Source organism: Acomys minous (genome assembly GCF_964271855.1).
Source record: "Acomys minous genome assembly, chromosome: 10".
In the NCBI taxonomy this organism is placed as follows: domain Eukaryota; kingdom Metazoa; phylum Chordata; class Mammalia; order Rodentia; family Muridae; genus Acomys; species Acomys minous.
Window position 1 is genome coordinate 21,199,575 of NC_140491.1, and position 21,778 is coordinate 21,221,352.

General features: G+C 37.7%; 1 protein-coding gene across 2 annotated transcripts in view; it reads right to left on the reverse strand.

The window, feature by feature from the left end:
• Nucleotides 1-1,537: 1,537 nt before the first annotated feature.
• Nucleotides 1,538-21,778, reverse strand: part of SLIT2 (slit guidance ligand 2) — a 339,504-nt gene continuing 319,263 nt past the window's right edge. For both annotated transcript variants that reach the window (XM_084798055.1, XM_084798054.1), the window contains 5 exons: nucleotides 21,258-21,388; nucleotides 9,927-10,081; nucleotides 4,781-5,069; nucleotides 4,358-4,569; nucleotides 1,538-3,282 (listed from right to left, as the gene is read on the reverse strand). In XM_084798055.1, coding sequence (XP_084654181.1) covers nucleotides 3,041-3,282; nucleotides 4,358-4,569; nucleotides 4,781-5,069; nucleotides 9,927-10,081; nucleotides 21,258-21,388 — 1,029 coding nt within the window. In that variant the 3' untranslated portion in view covers nucleotides 1,538-3,040. The remainder of the gene's footprint in view (nucleotides 3,283-4,357; nucleotides 4,570-4,780; nucleotides 5,070-9,926; nucleotides 10,082-21,257; nucleotides 21,389-21,778) is intronic.

Here is a 21,778-nt window from a genome sequence, read left to right on the forward strand (position 1 = left end):
GCTGCTGACAGAGCATATCATCCATCAAAGAAAATGCTCAGGGTAACTCTAAAGCAAGAGTTGCTCTGTTACTGAACAATTTCAATCTATGCTCAGAACAAGACTGAGCTGGTTCTTATTTAGTGATCACGTTCCTCAGTTGATTATACTTCCAGTTTTCTGATGGTGTCTCTCTTCTGTGAAAACTTAAAAAAATATTTCGAGAGTGCTTAAGAACTTAACCTTTCAGGTTACAAATTTATATTATTGAATGCAATAATTTCTACTTTGTATTTTCAAAATCAAATTCTTTCACAAAAAATAATCTAGATTTCTTTTTTCATTTAAGAGTGCTATGGTCAAGGGATTATAAATCAGGAGTGGTTTTTAACATGAATAATTGCCTTTACTTCATGTGATTTGCTAATAATTATCTGACTGTGCACTTTTCTTCATTAAAGGCTCAGGACTGGATGGAAAATCATTTGACTCTGTTTAAATCCCAGAGAAATAGTATTGTATTTTGTGACTTTATAATCAGAAAGAAGTAACTATATCATGTAAAAGCCACTATGATGCCTTTTTTTCCTTTAAAACAGAAGCAAAACCTCAAGTTGCTACTAAGATTGCTTAAAAATATATGATAAGTAGTCGTGAAAATATGGCCTCAACGCTTAGCAATACACAAGTAGAGGCAATCTATGACTAAATTGCTATCTATATTATGAGCAAATACACTGATATAAATTGACCAACATTGGCACAATCTTCTTTAATTTTCAGCCTTGTACACAAGAATAAACCAGGGATACTCAGAAATTCCATCCATCCACTCCATTGGATGGAGATTTTACATATAATACTTGTAGAATAATTCTTGCTATGAAACATGCAATCCACAAACACTAGCCATTAATATAGTGTTTATCTGGGACATCAAGTGGAAATCTTGTTGTATTTGCAGATGACTCTTTGCTTAATGAATGATTCAATGCTTCTGTAAAAAGAAGCAACCAATAGGAACACATGAATGTTTTATCATGGTTATTTAATATTTATATAATGGAACTAAAGACAATTTAACCAAGAACAAATAAATAACTGACTGTTCACACCAGGAAGGTAGTGGGTGTATCTGTGCATGTGTGCGTGAGTGTGTGTGCACAGGAATGTCTTAAGAAGAGATGATCACTCATAGAGTGGAAGATGAGTATTAATATTTTGCCTAGACAAAGATGCTTCCTTGACCTGAGTGGTTGGCAGTTCTGGATTCCTGGTTCTAGCTAAGGCAATGAGACCCAAAGAAGATCTTTTGTGTTAGCACTATGTTGTCTTCTTTTTGGTGGAAGAATTTAATTTAATATGTATTTTTCCCTGGCAAAGAATATGTCATCCTATCTACCTCTTTTATGAAGCCTCTAGATAGAACCATACATTAATTTCAAAGAAATTTCTGGCAACATAAATGTAAAGGTTGCCTTTCTTGTTCATTTCATGTCACTATATCATGTTTATAAAGGAACAGCTACAATTTCTAAGAAAAAGGCCAAGCTGTTAATGAAGTAGATTATCTTTTAATTTACAAACATCAGTAGTGTAACTGATATTAGTCTGGAGAAATGCAAAGCATAACATGTACATCTAATTTTCATTGTTAAAAAGTGGTTTTCTTTTAAAGAAACATCTGCATCTCCACAGGGGACCCTGGGGTTTTCATGAAGGAAGAGCACAGTTCACTATAAATCACCATCAACTCTACATCGTAATTTAGCAGCAAACATGTTAACATGGGAGCAGTAAGGTAATAAAGGGATTTTATTGTGTGGAGAAAAATTACAGCTTTTGACATAACAATCTTTCTTCTCCCACCCTCCCCCAAAGCATGGCAGGGAAATTTTTATTAATTAATTTGTAAAACGTCTACTTCTTACTGTCCATTGCTACAGATAATTTCCTTCTTCCTGTGAGGACATGTGGCAGATAGGTTCGCGTGCGGTTTCTACTCTTAGACTTTACAAACCCTCTGCAAGTGTCCTGAAGGAGGTCACAGTTCAGTGATATCAGTGGTCAGATGCCAAGGTCAGCCAACCGAACAACATATACCTATCCCAAGATAACAAAATAACATCCTATGTTAGTACTATTGCCCAAAAAAAAAAAATCCTGATTTTTTTTTTAAAGTTTGAAAATGTACAAAAATATCAGGATAATTATAAATTAATATATATTAAAGCATCAAGAAATAGTCCAAAGTGATGACCTAAATCGTTAAGTACAATGTACTTTAATACAATAAATATTCCTCATTGAAAATGAATACTGTATAGGGCTATTTAGAACTCATAGAAACAAAAATTCATATTATTACTATTTTTTATCAATAATCTATTGGTTCTTAATCATCTCCTTTATCATTTATATTACAAAAATTTAATACTGGAAAGTGGTAGATAAACACCTTCGTGTGCTGTTTGTGCTGTCTTTGCCAAAGACAAGAAAATACATTGCAGCACTCCACACCCATTTCTCTCTAAATGAAACCCAGGCATCAGGACACTTTATATCTTGCACAAAATATTCCTCATCCCTTGTATCTATCTACAGATGCTGGATTTCCATTGATATGCCTCACAGTCTCATTCACACATTTGTGCTCAATATGTCCTTGTGAACTGCACTGATGTGAATGGGGTCATGGGTTTTATGCTATGGGCAATCGCATGTGAGTGTACAGTCCTGTATCGGGCTCTTGTATATGTGCTTCTGCTAGCAATAGCATGTTCCAAAGATGGCTCCATGATGCAATGGTCCCCACCGCTGCACTAACGCCTCCACGTGTGGGTTTTCTTCACACTTCTCCAGTGTAGGGGACGCTTTAGTACAAGCATGTCTTTTATTATTTTTTTCCAAATGCAGACAAGTCTTTATTATCATAATAAAAATAAGTCTGTTCTCTATTTTACAATATATTTCAAATATTTCCATTATGAAGCCTGAATTAGTCCAACATGGTCAAGAATTATACCGCGGTCGCCGAAGATGGAAGCTTCTGGAGATGCACTTAGGATGCACATCTCGTGCAGCCGCACTTCACCACCTTCTCAACCTCATCCACAAAGGAGGACCCATCTGTGCACTCGAAAGAGTATTTCCGCCTCTTGCTCCTCAGAGGTCCACAGCACTGCCCACCAGAACACCCGCCTCTACACTCCAAGCGAGACACTTTCTTTGTTGTTTGACAGGCAGCGTAGCCCTGCTGCTTCTGGTAATAATCTCTTATCCGTTCCCCTCGACAAGAAATTTCTAGAAAAGAACAAGGAAACAGGAGCATTTAAAAGGATAGACACTGTAGAGTAACCGAGAGTCACGGTCTCCATTCTGTGGTCACTGTCCGTCCTTCCTTCTACTTTGTTACTGCTATTTTTTTCATTGTGATGCTTGTGGTCCATATTCTGGGCCAATGGCATGACCCACTCCTCCTTGAAAAACTGTATCTTTTAAGATCCCTATTTCCAGCAAAATGAATGCTATATATGTAGACAATAAATACAACATGTTTGTTCTGACAAGAAAATTGGATTCCTAAATCTTTTCCTTTATTGTAAAAAAAGGAGAAATAATACACATCTCTCGTTTTCTGCAGGACTAACAGCTGGTTTTGTTTACCATGGGGAGCAGTTTCAGAGAGAATGCAATTTAATTTATTAGACCTAGAATTTAATATTATCCAATATGTTACTTAATACAAGTAACATTCCACTAACTTCATAAATTACGCTAGCATGAAGTAGTTCAAAAAGGAGACATCTGTTAAAAGCTTCCGCAGGCACGTTCATCTTATTTGTCTGATGCACCAAAGTCGGTGCCAGCTGGAGGCCAGGCAAGTTCTGATCTTGGAAACAAAGCCTGGAGAGGTGGTCTGAAAACTCAGCCTGTTCCCATCTGTCTCACCTGCATAATTTACTGTGATAAATCAGTCCATTCTAAGGCCAAAGATGATTTTGTACTCGAACCAGAGCAGAGTTTTCACCTTCCTGGTATCTCTGTGCTCAAAGCTATATCAATAAAAAGCTAGATCAATGTGGGTCAGGGGACCAGCCAGAGGCTGAAGGTGATGTTGGGCAGCTGTGCTCTGAAGAAGGGAAAAGGAGACTTTGCCTTAGCAAATTAAGTTGTGATAAGTTGGCCATGGAAAGCATCATAGTAGAACTTTAGGGCCTTTCACGGTCAGTACCTGCATAACACTTGAAAATCAATCAACAATAGCAGCTACAAGCCACACAAAGCCGAAGTCCTTCTTCTCGGTGCCCCTCTGTCTCTTTCACCAGGGATGAGGCAGCCCTTTTGCTCCATGAAGATGAGGAGGTGCCTAGCTTACCTCTATCGCAGCTGTCCCCAGTGTAGCCACTGTTGCATTCGCAGTAGGGTTGACCGAGTCCAGAGAGCCTGCATTTTCCATGCTTGCACTTGATCATTTGGCAGGGGTTAAACAGATCTTCTTCTTCATCACAGAGGACACCCCCATGGCCCTCCAGGCACTTACAGCTGTAGGAGAAGGCATTGATGGGCAAGCAGGTGCCATGGACACATCTTCAGGAAAGGAGAAACAGAGGAATGTAAGTGCCAGTTGATATAGGAAGTCAGAAGGTATTGTGGTTAGGAAAACACGTATCTGAATACTTAGAGGCTAATGTGTTGATTTCTCTCCTACCTCCCACCCTGCCAACCTTCTGCTTTCTTCTCTTACATGTTGCTTTGAGAATTTAGCATATGTACTCAACACCAAGCAGCTGGAACTCACTTGTTTCCAAGGCAGGGGTCATTGGTTCTCTGGTCACAGAGGGGCCCCATCCACCCTTCCTCACATTCACAGGTGAAGCCTGATTGGCTGCTGGGTTGGCACGTGCCATGGGCACACACTCTCTTGTGGCATGGTTCACAGCCTGGCAGAATTCCGGTTTGCATGGGCACTTTCCGGAAGTCCTGCAGCTCACTGTTGATGTAAAGGTTCCGGATACAGCCATGGAAGCTGGTGCCGTTCTTCCCAGGGGCCTGGCGCAGGGATGCCACGTTATTCTTCCCCGGCATGCCTAGGAAGAAACAGCATGTCAGTTAAGACACTGAACAGGTTCCTCAGTCGTTTTTACCAAGTAAGAGCAAGGTTCATCAGCTCTTTGGGATCTTCGTGCTCGGATGAGGAGGGAGAAGGGTTGGGTATCTTGTTTCTCCTTTTGGTAAAGTGTAGTAGAGTTATTCTAACTTTCAACTAAAATAAACCTAGTTTATTGGTGGTCAGTTTTTAATTTGTAAAGTTGTTTCAAACAAAACTCCAATATATGTGTAATATATATGACAATATGTCATCTATAAGGTCTACTCAAAGTAAAATCTAGAGATCAGCTTGATTGTTCCTTTCCCCTGGGTCTATAGTAGACACTGTGCACACTGGGAAGCCACAGGTTTATAATGCTCTGATTAAGTCTTTTTCCAGTTAAATCAAGGGATACATACAGCCCAAAGCTCCTGAACACAGCTTCCATGCCACCCATATCAGCTTTTTGCTGATTGCTCCAGCTTCTTCCTGGTAGAGGCCAGGTTCTGTCTACCAAGACTCTGAGATGAGAGCTGGGGCACACATTAACCCACCATGTCCCTGTCAAAGCTTAACTTCATTACTAGCCCAGCATCTTAAGGCAAGACCCCATTTACTCAAGCATGCCTGTGCCTTAAAAGCTCAATTTTTGCTCCTTATCAGGATAGAACTTCATTCATACCATGTTTTTTTCTCTTGCTACTTACAATTAAAAAGAACAAACCAAAAAATAGAGACTATGTTCCATCACAAACAATATTTGCCATCTTGACGCATATACGTTCCAGAACTGACTGTCATCTGGTAACTTATTTTTTAGCAAAGCTGAGGAATTTTTTCCATGGCCAGATCCAGACCCTGAAGTAGTTCCTTGACAGCACTGTACACATAGGACCTTATAGGATACTGGGTGAGGAGAGGGCACTGGGAATCCAGAGAGCCATACATGAACTTTAATGACCCTCATTTTGGGTTATTTCCTATATTAGTCAAAAATGAACTTCTTCCAAAGCCATGTTACTACCTTACTTTGTTGGAGCTACAATGTTTATACACACATACATCAAGATTAAATGAGGTTGGCAAATTTCCTCAGCAGTAAGAAGCAATGAGTGAGTGAGCTTGTGTCCTTTAGTACTAAAGATTACAACTACAGAGGGTGTGGTTTTGATGGTAAAAATCTACAAAACAACATAGCTAAATACCATGCACACACTCTGCTTTCAATAGCATATAAAACCAAGATGCTTTGCAGATTATTTTTGGACGTAGGGACTGACCCTTACACCTCATATACCTACCACGTGTCCCTCTTACCAATAACTATTGTAGGCCAGTCTTTTCTATGTCTGCTTTAGAGTGCTAATTCTTAGATGATAAACAGAAGCAGATCCATATTTTTTCCTTTAACACAGTAATTTACTCCTGTACAGCCGAGGATGTCCTGGAAGCATAAATACCATTGCTTCAGGCTGAGAGTGCAGATGCACAATGCCTTGCCATACCTGGGAATTCATGATTTTGCTTTTTATGACTTTCTTCTATTTCACAGACTTTAGTTGGAAGCAAATTAACTCATCAACCATGCAATAAATAGCTTAGTATATGCATTTTTTAAAAAAAAGCATATGTTTTAAAATGACTATAAGGGTTAGAGTAACATTGAAATCTTTTGTCCAAAGGTAACACTATTTTTGTATGTGCCTAGACACCTCTATCTGTGTTCTACTCCCCCCTGAGAGTTAAGTAATAAGCATTCTGGTTGGATTGTTATATGGGAAAACATTGCAATCCTTCTGATACATGTCGCATGAACACAATATCATGACTAACAATGCAGAAGCACACTTAGCTGCAGCACCAGTTGGCATTTTTTTTCAGGGAATGCTTCTGCAGTGACCCTGCAGGTCTAAGCTGTCTTATACTGCCCTCCCTGGGGACAGCTCTGGTTTTAATTAGACTTAACCTTGTTTTCCTTTTGTTTACTCAGCTCCTCTTGCCTCTGTCATGTGACAGTCTGGGTGTGGTCTTACAGGTTCCGTGTATTTTAAAATCTCAACCACGCCGGAACCACAGTCTTGGGAGGAAGGAGATGGTCTCAGTATTCTCTGGCAGTTAGGGCTAAGACCAAGATGGTTTCCTGTAGGCTTGAGTATTTAGAAGGGTTTCCGGTTTCTTCCAGGACCTCTATCCTCAGAAGTATTAGCACTTTTTATTTGGGAGTTTAATTTTTCCTCCTTTAAAAAAATGTTCTGTCCTAAATGATTTCATCAGTATTTTAAAACTGAACACCATAGTCTAAAAGGGTCTTAAAAGAATGAACAATTTCCAATAAAAGCACCATAAATTCAAGTCAAGGACGAGTTTAGAAGTAAAGCAAAGGCACATTACTTAAGCCATTTTGTTTTCTGAACTTTGTTAAGCAGTAAGTGGCAATGCAGGTAGCTTTGGAGTCAGAAAGACCTGGACTTAAATAAAGTGTCTACGACAATTTAGCATTGCAAACTTGGAAAGACTCTATAAACTTCTTGAGGCCGTTCCTCTGAGACTATGAAACAGAGAAAATAATGTTTACCTTCTAGTTTTACTTTAATTTTCTCTGAAGATGGAAGGCTAAGCTGCTACAAAGTGGTGCCATATAAATGAAGACATTATTTAAAAACCACTGTTAGTTACATCAAGTGCTTAATACATGTAAGTCATCCCTTTAACATTGCCGTTGATGCTCAGGGCTAGCTTTTCACACTGCACGGCAACTCTGTGAATTGGAGTACATGAGAAAATAGAAACTCAAGCCAGAGCCAATTTCAGAAAGGAGAGGGAAGGTGACCCAATTCCCACCCAAAGCCTAGGAGCCACTGACGATGGTTGGCTTCTGGGAGAGGGACCTTTTGTTGATGAGTGAGACACCAGGTAAGCTGAGCAAGCTCCAGTAGAAATGCACACATTTAAGAATTATGAGCAGCACACACTGGACTTATCTTTGTTGTAGTTATTGTTGTTATTTTGTTTGTTTCATTGTTTTTCAAAAATGTATCCAGAAGAAAGAAAAACAAAGCAGGAAAAAAAAAAACACCAGGAAAGTCCCTAGCGTGGGTGAGTGGGGTCTTGGAGGACTGGCAAGTGGGAATGTTGGGGGTTCAGGATGTGAAGTTCCTCAATAAACAATAAAAATATTGTGGGAAAAAAAAGGACACAGATTTAGGTAGTTAGGAAAGGGTTATGAATTTAGTGGAGTAGAGGGAGGGATGAATAAAAATCAAACACATTGTACAACAAATTTCAAAGAATTAATTGAGAGAAGAGTCTTATGATACTCATTGTTGTGACCCCCATGAAGAAATGAAGTGAGTCAGTTTGCTGAGTCCGGTCAATCTGCAAGGATTTAATTGTAATGACATATCACTGAATTGTAGAAATGCCTTTATGCTTCATGTTGCTGGGACCAAATGGGCGTTTATTTTTCAGCTTTGCGAAAATGATCATCTGTTAACTTTGTTGCCAGGATATGGTAGATGTCTCATAAGCAGTGCTAGAACTGAATCAAATATGCTAAACTTTTCCTAAACATTTTAAACAGCATCAAAAATTTAAAGTCTCTGATTTTTTAATTATTGAAATTATTAAAAATGAAAATATTCTGCAGTTCGGGGACAATGACAGGCAATACTTTCATAGAAGTTTTGGAAAGATTAAAATAATTGAACAGCAATCTGAAGTCAGTCTTTTGTAGTGGCTAAGAACTCCATGGAAATATGTCCTGATGAAGAAATGAGGAATGCTGACTTATTTAAAGGCTTGAGGTGTCTGTTAAATAAGTTACTTTTATCAACTCAATAATTTCATTCATTACATTTCAATTTAATATCATGTGTCTTGTCTTTTTCATGAATTTTTAAATTCTACCTCCAATTTATACTTTTTTTTTCTTTCAGACAATGGTGTTCTTTCTTCTCTCTCTCTCTCTCTCTCTCTCTCTCTCTCTCTCTCTCTCTCCCTCTCCCTCTCCCTCTCCCTCTCTCTCTCTTCTTAATTCTTATTGCTTAAATTAAGACTAGGAGTTGTACTGTGAATCTGAGTGACTGATAGTTTCATTAACAATCATCCCACCACTTGTGTAAACTTCCAGATATATAAGCACGGCAACATTGGCCTGAGCTGATATGATCTGCCTTCTTAAGTGAACTTGGTTAGAAACGCCTTCTCAATACATAACGCCAAACTTATTAGAGTGTGTGTGTGTGTGTGTGTGTGTGTGTGTGTGTGTGTGTGTGTGTGCACTAGAAAACCACTTCTGGTATCTTCTGAGGATATTTCTACTTTTTTTTTTGAGAGATTCTCCAATTGTCCTAGGTCTCACAGAGTAGGCAGTCAAGCAGATCCTTAGGACTCAGAGGCTCTAGTGATCTGCTTGTGAACTTCCACAGTACTGAGATTTTTAAGCATACCACAATGCCTGCCATGTTACATGGGCTTTGTGTATTTAACTAAGTTTCTTGAGCACTTTGAAGACTGGGCTGTCTCATAGTATTATTTTATCATTTTTCCAATTTAATCTCTCAGAATTTTCTGCTTTTGTGGGCAGACATATATACAATAAATGACACTATATATAAATTACCTAGGTAGCATGTCAGAAGTAAAGAAAAACTAATGCCCTTCTCTGGCCTGATGACACACTGAGTTAGACCCAGAACCAGGATGACACCTCCATCTCCACCTATTTTATGCTTGTTGGCCAATTACAGTGACAAATCAGAGTTAATGATCATGGCACCAGGCACCAGTAACTTAGATCTAATCTATAGTGAGAAGCACAGAATTGGAAGACCATGGGATTTGGAAAGAAGTTCACCTCCAACATAAAGTGGGGAGTCGAAATTCAGAGTAGATTGTTTTGACAAGTTGGTGATGATTTTAGGGCTTCCTCCATCCACGGAGAGGGAAAGACTCGAATCCAGGGTCAGTAGCTCCACAATGTGGAAGTTTCCATCATTGATTGTCTCCACGCTGCAATGGAAGGGGAGGAAAAAAAGAAAAAGAAAGAAAGAAAGAAAGAACTTAACTTGAAACATAGTTAAAACACAGACTTCTATAAACTCAGCTTCAGAAAAGACATTCTCAGCAGATATTAAGGACACTGACCTTTAAAGGATATTCTGAAGAAGATACAATTAATTTCAATTTATTGGGATCTGGACACAAAATAAACCACCCTCCCATGGAGAGAACTGGGAGCAAGTACATTCATCACCCAGCCACACTGACCCCACTGATGGGCATCACAAGTGATAACTTACACACTTTACTTTTAAAGGACATAAAAGTTCTATTTACCCAGAGACAGTTTAAAACTCCAAAACAGTATTAGAGAGAAGCCTTTGCCTCCTCCAGAAGCCAGCAATCCTGCAGTGTGCTACCCTGTGTTAACACCCATCAGAGTCAAGCGTGCAGGCGAATACAAGGACCAACTTGATAGGATCGCTGCACTTTTTCAAATTTGATAAATTGAAAATATACTTTGATTTCTCATGTGTTTTTGGAGGGATGCCTCTTGAGCCATATTACTGTGAAGAAACCTTTGTTCAACTGAGCGCTGGGATTAATAGGTTCAATAAAATGTTCACATAGTTAATATGGCAGTATTTTTCTCATTTCATTTTTTTTGAGATTGTACCATAATTACATCATCATTTCACTCTTCCCTGTCCACCCTCCAACTTCTCATTTGCCTTGCTTTGCTCTTTCAGATTTGTGACTTTTATTTTTTTAGTTGTTGACACACACACACACACACACACACACACACACACACACACACACACACACACAACCATATTTTAGTTCTAAAAATATTTGAGAAGATTCAAATTCATAACTTTGAGAGGATTAAAAAACATAACTGGGGCTGGAGAAATGGCTCAGAGGTTAAGAGTACTTCGCTGCTCTTCCAAAGGTCCAGAGTTAACTCCCAGCAACCACAGGGTTGCTCACAATCATCTATAATGAGATCTGGTGCCCTCTTCTGGCGAGTAGGTGTATATGCAGGCAGAACACTGCATACACAATAAATTGTTTTTTTTTTTAAATAAAAAAAATAACTACTTCTGTTTTGAAGCAGAAAAATTAAGTAGTGGATGTTAATGTACAATGAAGATTGAGACATACAAAGAAGTTTGGTTCACTTTGTTAATAGGTGCTATATGTTTTTTAATCGTGTTTATACTATATTTAAACTTGGTGCTATGCTGGGCTAAAATGTTAGCAGGATAAAGGCTCACTGCCATGTTAGGAACACCCCTGCAATTTAGTAAATAGAAAAAAAGCTTGGTTAAAAAAATAAATGATTAATATTGAAGCCCTAACACCCTAAAAAATTGCCTGACCTAAATGACTGAGAAAAGATTCAGAGATGAACATATATGGGGATGTGACAGAGACATTATTCGTGAATATTAAATCATAACACTGGCTACAGAAATGATTGTTCAATTTTCTGTTACTAAAATTTAAATTTTGCAAGGAGGTCAAGTCTAGAAATTAACAGCAAAGCGCACTAATATTTCTGAATGTTTTCACCACTAGCGTCTAATCACATTCCACTGCTTATTGACCAAAAACAAAGGAGTTTTGATTTGAGGACGTTTGACATATTATACAGATATGTGAAGGTGTTTTAAATTCTTGGTATAGCAGATAAAAGTTTCCATGCCTGTGACTGTGGAGGTGGCTCAGTGAACATCTCCACAACGTGCCTGTGGTGTAAGTGTAAAGACATGAATTTAAATCCCTAGGTCCTACATAAGATGTAGTTGGTACCACGTGCCGACACTAATACCCTGAGAGTGTGACAGTGGCATCTGTATTTTGGTAGTAACCAACAGATCTGTAATTGTATGTAAGACCTTCCCAACAAGAGAGAAAAAATGCCTGGTACTAGAAACCTAGCAAACTTCACAGGATTAGTGATGTCATGGGTCTAAGAGGAGCATCTGCAACCACCACTTTCCTATACTAGTATAATAATCCCTAACTACATTCTAAATACTAATCCTTATATCCCCGAATAAGTATAATTTCTCTTTGCAACAGGTAGGCCATTACAGAAAACTACAGTTCATCAAAATTCAAAGAATATGTCATGCTGTCATGCCGACAACAATTGATCCATCTATAACACTGTACCTAACACTCAGGGAACAGGGGCAGAAAGATTATAAACCAGAGGGACGGTATTTGATTGTGTTTCCTAGAAATTATAGAAAAGTTAAACTTAGAAATCTAAACAGCGTGGTGTTTCCATGGGCCATAATCTGTTCATCAACTGTATCAAAAGTCATGCTAGTACGGAAGAAAAGGAAATCTCACACGGACATAACTCTATACAAAGACCTGTAGCAACTAGAGGATGCTGACAGCAGGAAAAATAACCTTCCCCGGGGAAGACCTTCGCAATTGGTTATCCACATCAAGTGGTCAGTCTAAAATCATGTATATACAAGAAACATTCTCCCCACTGAGTATGCTGTAGTTATATATTTATGCATGAAAAAGAAGAATAAAGCAACAAAAGATGAAACAAAGGCCATGAATTTGGAAGAGCAAGGAATATTACATGGGTAGGTAGGAAACAAAGGGGGAGAAAATGATGTTAGTACATTTTTTTTACAAATTTATTTTATGTGTATGACTGTTTTTTCTACACGTAATTTTGTGCATGACTAATATTCTTAGTACATGCACAGGTTAGAAGAAAGCATTGAATACACTGGAACTGGAGCTTTTGGTAATTATATTTTAATTTCAAACAATAAAAAGTAGTTAAGAAAATGACCCTATTTCAAAGAAATATGATGAGTTTCACTGTTAGCACTTGGTTAAATAGGAATGCGTTTGCATTTGAATTCTGCTTTTTCAGTTATTAACTGTTTGACATGTTATTTTATTAAAGATTTCAGAAGTTATTTTATGAAAACACGCTTTGGTTCTCCCTGGTGAGTGCTATAAATATTCCCCCCTCTCACAGTTAATTCCGTGTGAAGATGAAAGCATGTGTAGCATGAGCAGGTTAAATGTCAGTGCCATTATCACCTTCAGCAGCAAACAAACAAACAATTCTCAAATCTTAAGACAAAACTTAACTTAGCCCATTTTACAGTGACAATTGCAACCTAATGCTAAAAGATCAACAAAAAAATATAACTTCTTTGAGGTGTATCTTATTCAGGCTACCAAGAGTTACACACTGAATTTTTAAAGTATAGATAAACATAACAAAGTTAATAGACACACATAGCAAAGGTCATAGCCAATTAATGCTCCCCCTGAGATCATATGCAACTTGAGGTGGTTTTTCTATGGATGTTCTATAAACAGTGGCCTTAATTAGATTATAAATATTAATGCACAGGAACTTTTATTTTCTCTTTAAATTTGCAAAGAAAAGGCTCACATATAGCAAGGAATGGGCTCTTGGTCACATATTGATTTTAGACACTCAATCCAGACATGTCATTGCTAATGATAGTGTTTGGTGCAGTAAAATTGAGTGGATCAAGACCTTTAACTTTTTATGCTCCTTAATGCAGTGTTCCAGCTGGAAGCCAGAGGTAGGTCATTTCATGAGCAATTCGGTTGACTTCCCAATCATTTTCTTTTTTGTTCCTTGTTTTATTTGTTTTGGAGTTTTACATCTTTAATGCCATATATTATTTATTTCTGTATATTTTCAAGTGTTCATATGACTATCTGATAAAAATGTAAATGCTCAATAAACAGAACTTATGTAAACATCGGTGACACATGTTAAAGGTAGCAGGAATTGTTATTAGTTATAGTACTAGGTAATAGTTATAATGAATAGGCTTTTGGCATACTTAGAGATGACTTCTCAAACACACATTTTATTGAGAAGCCTGGAACATTCAGGGACAGCATTAAGGATAATGCTGAGACGTATAGCTTGCCTAGCTTATCCTACTTCTAATGAAATGTGTGGCCTAGAGCAAGTTCGATTGTTTCTCTTCTCATTAGAGAAATATAAATAATAAAGGCAAAAATCATTTGAAACTAACGGTGAGTGTAGTACTGTTTACAAACATTTCACACATAATAGTTCTCTTAAGGCTCATAAGAGCTGAACATCTTGTTGCCAGAGGAGACACAACTACTGGTGCCTAAGCAGATCTGAAGCCAGGATGCCTGCCTTGCACATCTACACTTTTGATTGTCATGCCACACTTTTTAAATGAAAATTACTTAACCTATAACAAGCTTGTAATATTTGTTAAGCGTCTTGGTTTACCTGATATCCTTGGCTCTCCCAAATAACTAAGGCTAGTTACATTTTAAGTAAATTTATATGAGTATTGTACAGCGTGGTACATGTAATAAAAAAATTACTGGATTATAAAAAAAAAGAGTACTATCATGATGAGGCCTGGACATTATACAAATACATATTAAGTATGTCTTTTCCAAAGTGGGCCCGATTCTTATTTTCAAATTATGAGTGATATTCACATTAAGATTTTTCTTTTACTTAACAGTATTAGTGTATTCTATTTATATAATTTTAAAATGAAGCAAGGACTGATCTTGGCCTGTTTTTAAAATTAATGACTTCATTGTCTTTGTTTGTTAAGGGTATTGCACCACAGGACCAAAAGAGACTATGTCTGGCTGAAAATATTCTAAATTTAACCTGCTGTTTCTAGTGTGAGACGCACTGTACCTGTTTGAGAATGCTGTAGCTATGTAGTCTTTTAAGATAAAGCATGACTGACAGCTCAGCCTTCCACCTTAAGACTGACTGAGCTGTCATTGATTTTGCAATCCATCACAGTCATCTCCTTCTAGGCCCAGCTGCAATGCACAGTATCCTCTGGGGTTTTGATAAGTGTTGATAAACCCACTTTCTCCACTCCCCAAGGGAGCTTTGCAGTTGATGACTCACAAAAAGTAGCCACTGAGCCATTTAACTTTGCCCTATTCAAGTGGTGACATAAATTTTATTTACTACCATTAATATGTAATTTAGGTACACTCTCCTCATCAATTATCTGAAATTTTGTTTATTTGAGTTTCTGCACTGAAAATAATTACAAGGAAAAACATGTGATTTCCCAACTGTGTGGTTTACTATGTAAAAATATTTTTAAATTTTGGAGTTTTAAAGAAAACTGGGACTTCTCTTTCTTCTTTGTACACAGCAGAATGTATTAACAATGACATATTCATATTTGCACAATCTACCAGTTTGAAAGTATTTCAACAGTTTAGTAAGGATGAAACTTCGTCTGTCTGCCTGCCTGTCTGCCTGCCTGTCTGTCTGTCTGTCTGTCTCCCTCTCTCCCTCCCTCCTTCCCTCCTTTCCCCCTTCCCCCCTCTCTCTCTGACAATGGGCTTCAGTTATTTTCCCATAAAAGCCTTAAATATCTGATGACATAGTTCATGCAGTGGAACAGGAATCTAGAAACAGATAAGAGCAGCTTATCATCTCATGTTGATATTGCCATGCTAGACATGACGTATCGGTACAGAAGGTGATGATGGTGATGATGATGGTGATGATGATGATGATGATGCTATACTCTAAAGTAGCACTTTTGCCTGTCTTTTTGAACTAAAAGAGCAGGAAGCCAAGTTAGATTAAAGGTACTTAATGTCTACTCCTAGCATTAGAGTTTTTTGGAATACATTTTTCCTAGACTCGTTTTCTAAATGCATTTTGATCAATGTTTTGAAGCAGACTTCTTTAAATAAGACACATTAGAATAGAGAGAAGGTGACTGTGCTCTGTGAGGCAGTGGGAATCTCAGAAGCACCTCTATCTGCTGATGTGTTTTTAGGGCCAAGCACAATCTACAAACTACCAGCAGTACCAGGTGCTGGGGCCCTACCCCACATCCTGTCCAGCACTGTGGCATTTGCATGCATCCGGTGAAAGTTGCGCAACCTTGTGTGAAAACAATAATAGTTTAATCCTTGAGATGACTGGAAGGCATTTGGAGAGACGTAATAACTTGCACAAAGCTTTAGTGCCTTCTGAGACAGGATGTGAAAATGGCTGGATGGCCATCTTAAAAAGAAAAAGATGGTCCAAGGGAGACCATCCTTATTATTACATCGGTGCTGAGGCTCTTCTTTCCTCCTTATCTCATCTCTGTTCATCCATTCTTCTCCCTCTTCCCTCTTCCCTTTTCCTCCTCAGTTCTTCCACCTCATCTTCTCCATCTTGTGTAAATGGATAATCTAGACAGTGTAAAGTCACAGAAGCCTAGCAGCTGGCAGCAGAAAATGCCATGGAGTCACAGGAGTCTCCTACAGGCATTGTCTTTTGAATTGACATGGCAGATCATCCTGATGTCCTAATTTTCATGGTGTCTCAGACATGTGGCTAGAACCTGCATTTGATCACTTCTTACACATCTCACTTTATATCTTTTGCTGCAGATCAAATCCCTATAATAGATTGTGGGGTGGTAGCAAATGTTAAACAATCAGCCTTTGGGGAGAATGAGCCTATATTTGTAGCATTTGATGATTTCTGTGATAGAGATACTATGATATCAAAACAGCCTCTTGCCTGATATCACATGTCTTCTTGGGCATGGGAAGAGAGGCAGGTCACCAGCTCTCAAAACACAGTCTAAATTATTCCACTCACACAAGTTGCTTTTAAAGTCTACTCCGTGGAACAGAGCAGTGCCTGGAGGTTTGTAAGACATGCTGAACTTCAGACCCTGGAAACTCCAGAATCAGAAAGGAGTGGGGGGGGGGGGGGGACTCAGCATAGTCTCTTCACCTACCGCCTGTATTCTGGGTGCTGGGAATCTATACATGTCTAAAAAGGGCCGCAGTCTTCTATGATGATGTAAGACATACATTGATAAAACATGCTACCTTATTTGTACTTAAAAAAAGTACTACATCTTATATTTTATCCACACCCATAAAGGTGTGTTAGCTATTTCCTATTTTAGTTTTTATTTTTACAAGTTGTGTGTATGGGTCTGTGTGTGGGAATGTGCTCATAAGTGTAAGTGTCTGCAGAGGCCAGAGGCACTAACAACCTGGAGCTGGAGGTTCAGTGGTTCTAAGTTTTCCTAGTGTGGGCACTGACGACCCTCTGAAAGAGCAGCTAGTACTCCTATCCGCTGGACTATCTCTAGCCCCCCTAATTTATAAATAGGAGTGGATGAAGTTTACAAAGCTGCTATTATCTTAGAAAAAGGAACTTTGTTTAATCTAAGAAAAATAGCATTTTTTCCCGTTAAAACAATGTTCTCTTTATTTAGATTTTAAAAAAGAATTGAAATAAAACTTATCCATCTAGGTCTGACTTGTGAAATCATTATCCTACTGCTAACTTATTTGTAACAAGAACTGATATCACAAGTGAATTTTTAAAGTAAAATAATCCTATAGGAACATTAACAGGATATATGATTGTTTTTCTCTAACATTCCAAAATAAAATCCATTTTTATCAAAGTTGAAAAGAAATCAATCAAATGATAAAGTGCATGTGATATAAAAATTAATTTGCATATGCAATTTCCTCAGAGAGCACTAAGCAATTCATAATGTAGAAAATGTTGCTCAGAAAAGTAAATTTTATATATAATAAGTAATAGCAAGGAAACAAAACACAAACAAGAACAGTTATCTACAATAAGAATATTAAATTATGTTCTTTAAAGCTACAGTGTGTGCTCATAATGTTTATTAATGTTGATTAGAAATATGATTTGATATTTTCTTTTTTTATTAATTTATTCTTGTTACAGCTCAATGGTTATCCCGTTCCTTGTATCCTCCCATTCTTCTCTCCCTCCCATTTTCCCCTTACTCCCCTCCCCTATAACTGTGCCTGAGGAGGACTTCCTCCCCCTTTATATGCTCATAGGGTATCAAGTCTCTTCTTGAAATTTTAATTTAACTGAATATTTATTAGCTAGCTCACAGGAGTGATCTTTATGGTGCTACTGATAGATTTTTACTAAAATAATGCAGAAATAGCACCTTTCTCTCATGGCTTCTAGAAAGGGAGGAACAAGCACAAAGGCTGTGCCATTTTCTGACCTTAAGATAAGCCAGAATAGTAGAGCAGTGTTAAACTGCAAGTTGAACAGGAAGGAAAAAGAGGATTAGAAGTAAAAGACCCAACTCCTGAAGCCAAGAAGCCAGCCTGTGAATAAAGAATGTCATAGAAACATCTTTGTACTGAAGTAACGTTTTAGAGTCATTTTTTTTGAATTGTGAATCTATGATGCTAGTAATTGTTATTATTTACTAACATATTAACAGCTGGCTATTTTGCCTCTCAGAATATTCTCATAAAACAGCACTATTATTTATTGTCAGCACATTTAGGTGAAGACCAGTCTGGTGAAGAAACGTACCTAAGACAGTTTTCAGGGCACCGTCATTTTTTTTTTTTTTTACTTCAAAATTCTATCTGAGTGATGATGACATGTAAATGGTTCAGAACACAAAATAACGTGCAGTGGCATTTGTGTAGTAACCATGAGTCCACTTCTACGTCATGTACCTATCTGGGATACAGATATCCATTTCTTTACTCTCCTCTGACATTGTTCATGCTTAAAAAATTTTTTTTTTGAGACATAGTTTCTCTATTGTGTAGTTCTGACTGTCCCGAAACTTCCTATGTTGACCATGCTTGCCTTGGACTCACAGAAATCCACCTGCCTCTGCCTTCTAAATGCTGGAATTAAAGGTATGTACCAATATATCTGGCTTTTACTTTTTATTTTAAATTGAGTATTATACTTTGATAATCTTTTAATTTCTAGCTAAGATTTTACCATTTTTCTCCTCCCCTCATTTTTTACCTTTTGGTCCTTGGAATAGTATTAATTTTCTTAATATTAATATGTTATAAATTAATTTAACAGAATACTAACAGTGTTGCCTGTCTTTTTAAACTATAAAATAATTTAATAGCTTTCCAAAATTGTATGCTTTAGTTTGAAGTACAACAACTAAATAGAAACTATTTGACAAGACTGGTAACATGCCTCTCTTATATAATATTAAGTATTTTTTTCATTTTTACATACACATTTATATTATTACACATATATACAATAAACTAACATCAGCAAGAAGAACCATGAAACAATCAGGAATTATATAAATGTTACAGTCTTAGTGTTTTGGCTATTTGTATTTGGCAACCTTGAAGAAAACATCTTTCCCATCTCCTAACAGAAATATGAGCTTTTAGTTTTTGGAGAATGGGCAACATATTCTTTTTATAACTGTCACAGGACACATGTTATTTTTTTATTTGGAGCAAAAAATGGCAATGATACCGGGCGTGGTGGCACATGCCTTTAATCCCAGCACTCGGGAGGCAGAGGCCGGCGGATCGATGTGAGTTCGAAGCCAGCCTGGTCTACAAAGGGAGTCCAGGACAGCCAAGGCTACATAGAGAAACCTTGTCTCAAAAAACCAAAAAAAAAAAAAAAAAAAAAAAAAAAAAAAGGCAATGAACACAGAATTTTAAAAAAACATAAAAAGCCCTTTCCAGTAAGCTTTCACTTGGAAAATCATTTGGATTCATTCAACTCATCTAGAAATATTTTGGTATATATTTGGTATATATTAAGTGACTTCTAGCTTTAATATGCCAACCTAAGAATCTTTACTATGGTTTGGAAAATTTCTGTACTGCACCATTGTCATCAAAAAGCAAAAAAAATAAAGTAAAACAAAATGAACCACAAATTTATGAAATCTTTTTATGGGCTGACACACTATGTAATTTAAAGCCTAATGACACAAAATGTTGGCAGTAATTGACCAGTATTTGGAGGTGAAATACCATTGTATTCCACTTGAAAACCAATAATTATGTGTCTTTTTCCGTGCTCTAAATAGTCCAAAGCGAGCTAGGTCCCCACTTGGAAGGACTGATGGAACTCCACTCATGGCTGCAATTGATGTCTACTTTTCCAGAACTGTTTATGAAGGAGCCAATGAGCTATGAAGGCTTTTGAAGCACATGTACATATATTCACAGATAACACCAATAAGATTGAGACCACTCACTCCACTCACATTCAACACCCAATTACTTCTAGCCAAGTGTATTTGGCCTACATATGCGTTTTGTGCATAAATAGGGTATTGTAAGTGTGAGTCCAGCTGGGTGTGGTGGCATCAGCATTCAGGAGGCAGAGGCAGGTGGATCCCTGAGCTGGAGTCCAGCCTAGTGTACAGAATGAGGTCGAGGACAGATGGGACTAAATAGAGAAACCCTGTCTGGAAACCACAACAGCAGCAACAACATAAACCTTAATCAATATTTAAAGGAGGGAAAATTCAGACTGAGTACATGAATGAGCAATAGACCGTGAACAACATTTTTACAAGACAGTATCCAAAGAAGAACTGAGTAGAAAGAGACTTGACTTTATTTCTCTCCCACCACAATGTCTATTGCATTGCCTACACCACAGCTCTTTGTCACAGAGGAATATATACTTACAAAGGCAGACATTTTAAAGAATGGGAGAGTGAGAGCATAGTCTTGCCCTACATTTACTTGCCTGATTCAGTTAAACCTTCCTGGGAAACTATGCATGTGAAGAAATGTCCTCTGCTTCATCAAGGAGTATTGGTACTAAGGGTATTTATTACCAAGTCTTATAATAATACTGCAATAGCTTGTATATGTCATTAAAATCATTCATAAACTATATAACCTCCAGTGCAACAGTGGTAAGGGTAGGAAGCTTCGGGCTAATCAGGTCAGGAGGGTTCTGCCCTCACCTGGAAATAGCCTGAAACTTCCCCGGGAACGGGTTAATTAGCATGGGTGGGTCCCTGATGAAAGAATAGACTAGTACTTTCCCCTTCCCCTGTCTCTAGCATGTGCGATTCCCCCCTTTCTTTCTATCATAGGATAATACATTTTTGCAAGATGTGTGTGACCTAATCCCAGATTTTCTAGTTTAAAGAATATGAAAAAAAAAATAAAGCTCTGATTTTTATGTTGCTCAGTCTCAAGAATCCCGCTTTAGCAGTTCATAAGGAACTAGAGCACTTGCTATGACAAAAACATCACCACCCCTTCCCATATAGAATTGCAGAAGAGAAGTGGTTCTTCGTTGAATAAGCATTTTCACCTTTACCAGTAATTGAGAGATCTTCACCTGTAAATGGCGGAAGCCGGGTGAGATCCGGTGTCATAGCTGGCTCGAACTCGCCCTCGATAGAGTTCCACAGCAATGTGGTCTTTGTCACCCTTATACAGGAGGATGCCGCTGTCTTCATCTGTGGCAATCTAGTAGGAGGTAGTCCTGATGTTAGGATGCACAGTCAACCAAATGTATTCATCACCAGAAATAGGCTGCTAAGGCAATGAAGGGTTTTCACTATGGTTTGTCTTGTGGCTATGAGAAAATGTTTGTTGAAGTCACTGGCTTAAAGGCAACTTGTCTGTGAATTGTTTTGTTGTAAATAAAGCCAAAAAATTTAAGAAATCGGTAACAAATATTTAAGTAAATCCGTGAGATGTCATGTCAGAATTGTTTTTGCTATATTTTTTTTTCTGAATTGTTTTCTTCTTTCTCCGAGCTTTATTACTGAATTATACTAAATGTGACTATATTAAGCAAAATGGGTTCTCATAGCCCATACAAAATTATTTACACTCATGCTATGTGGAGGGACA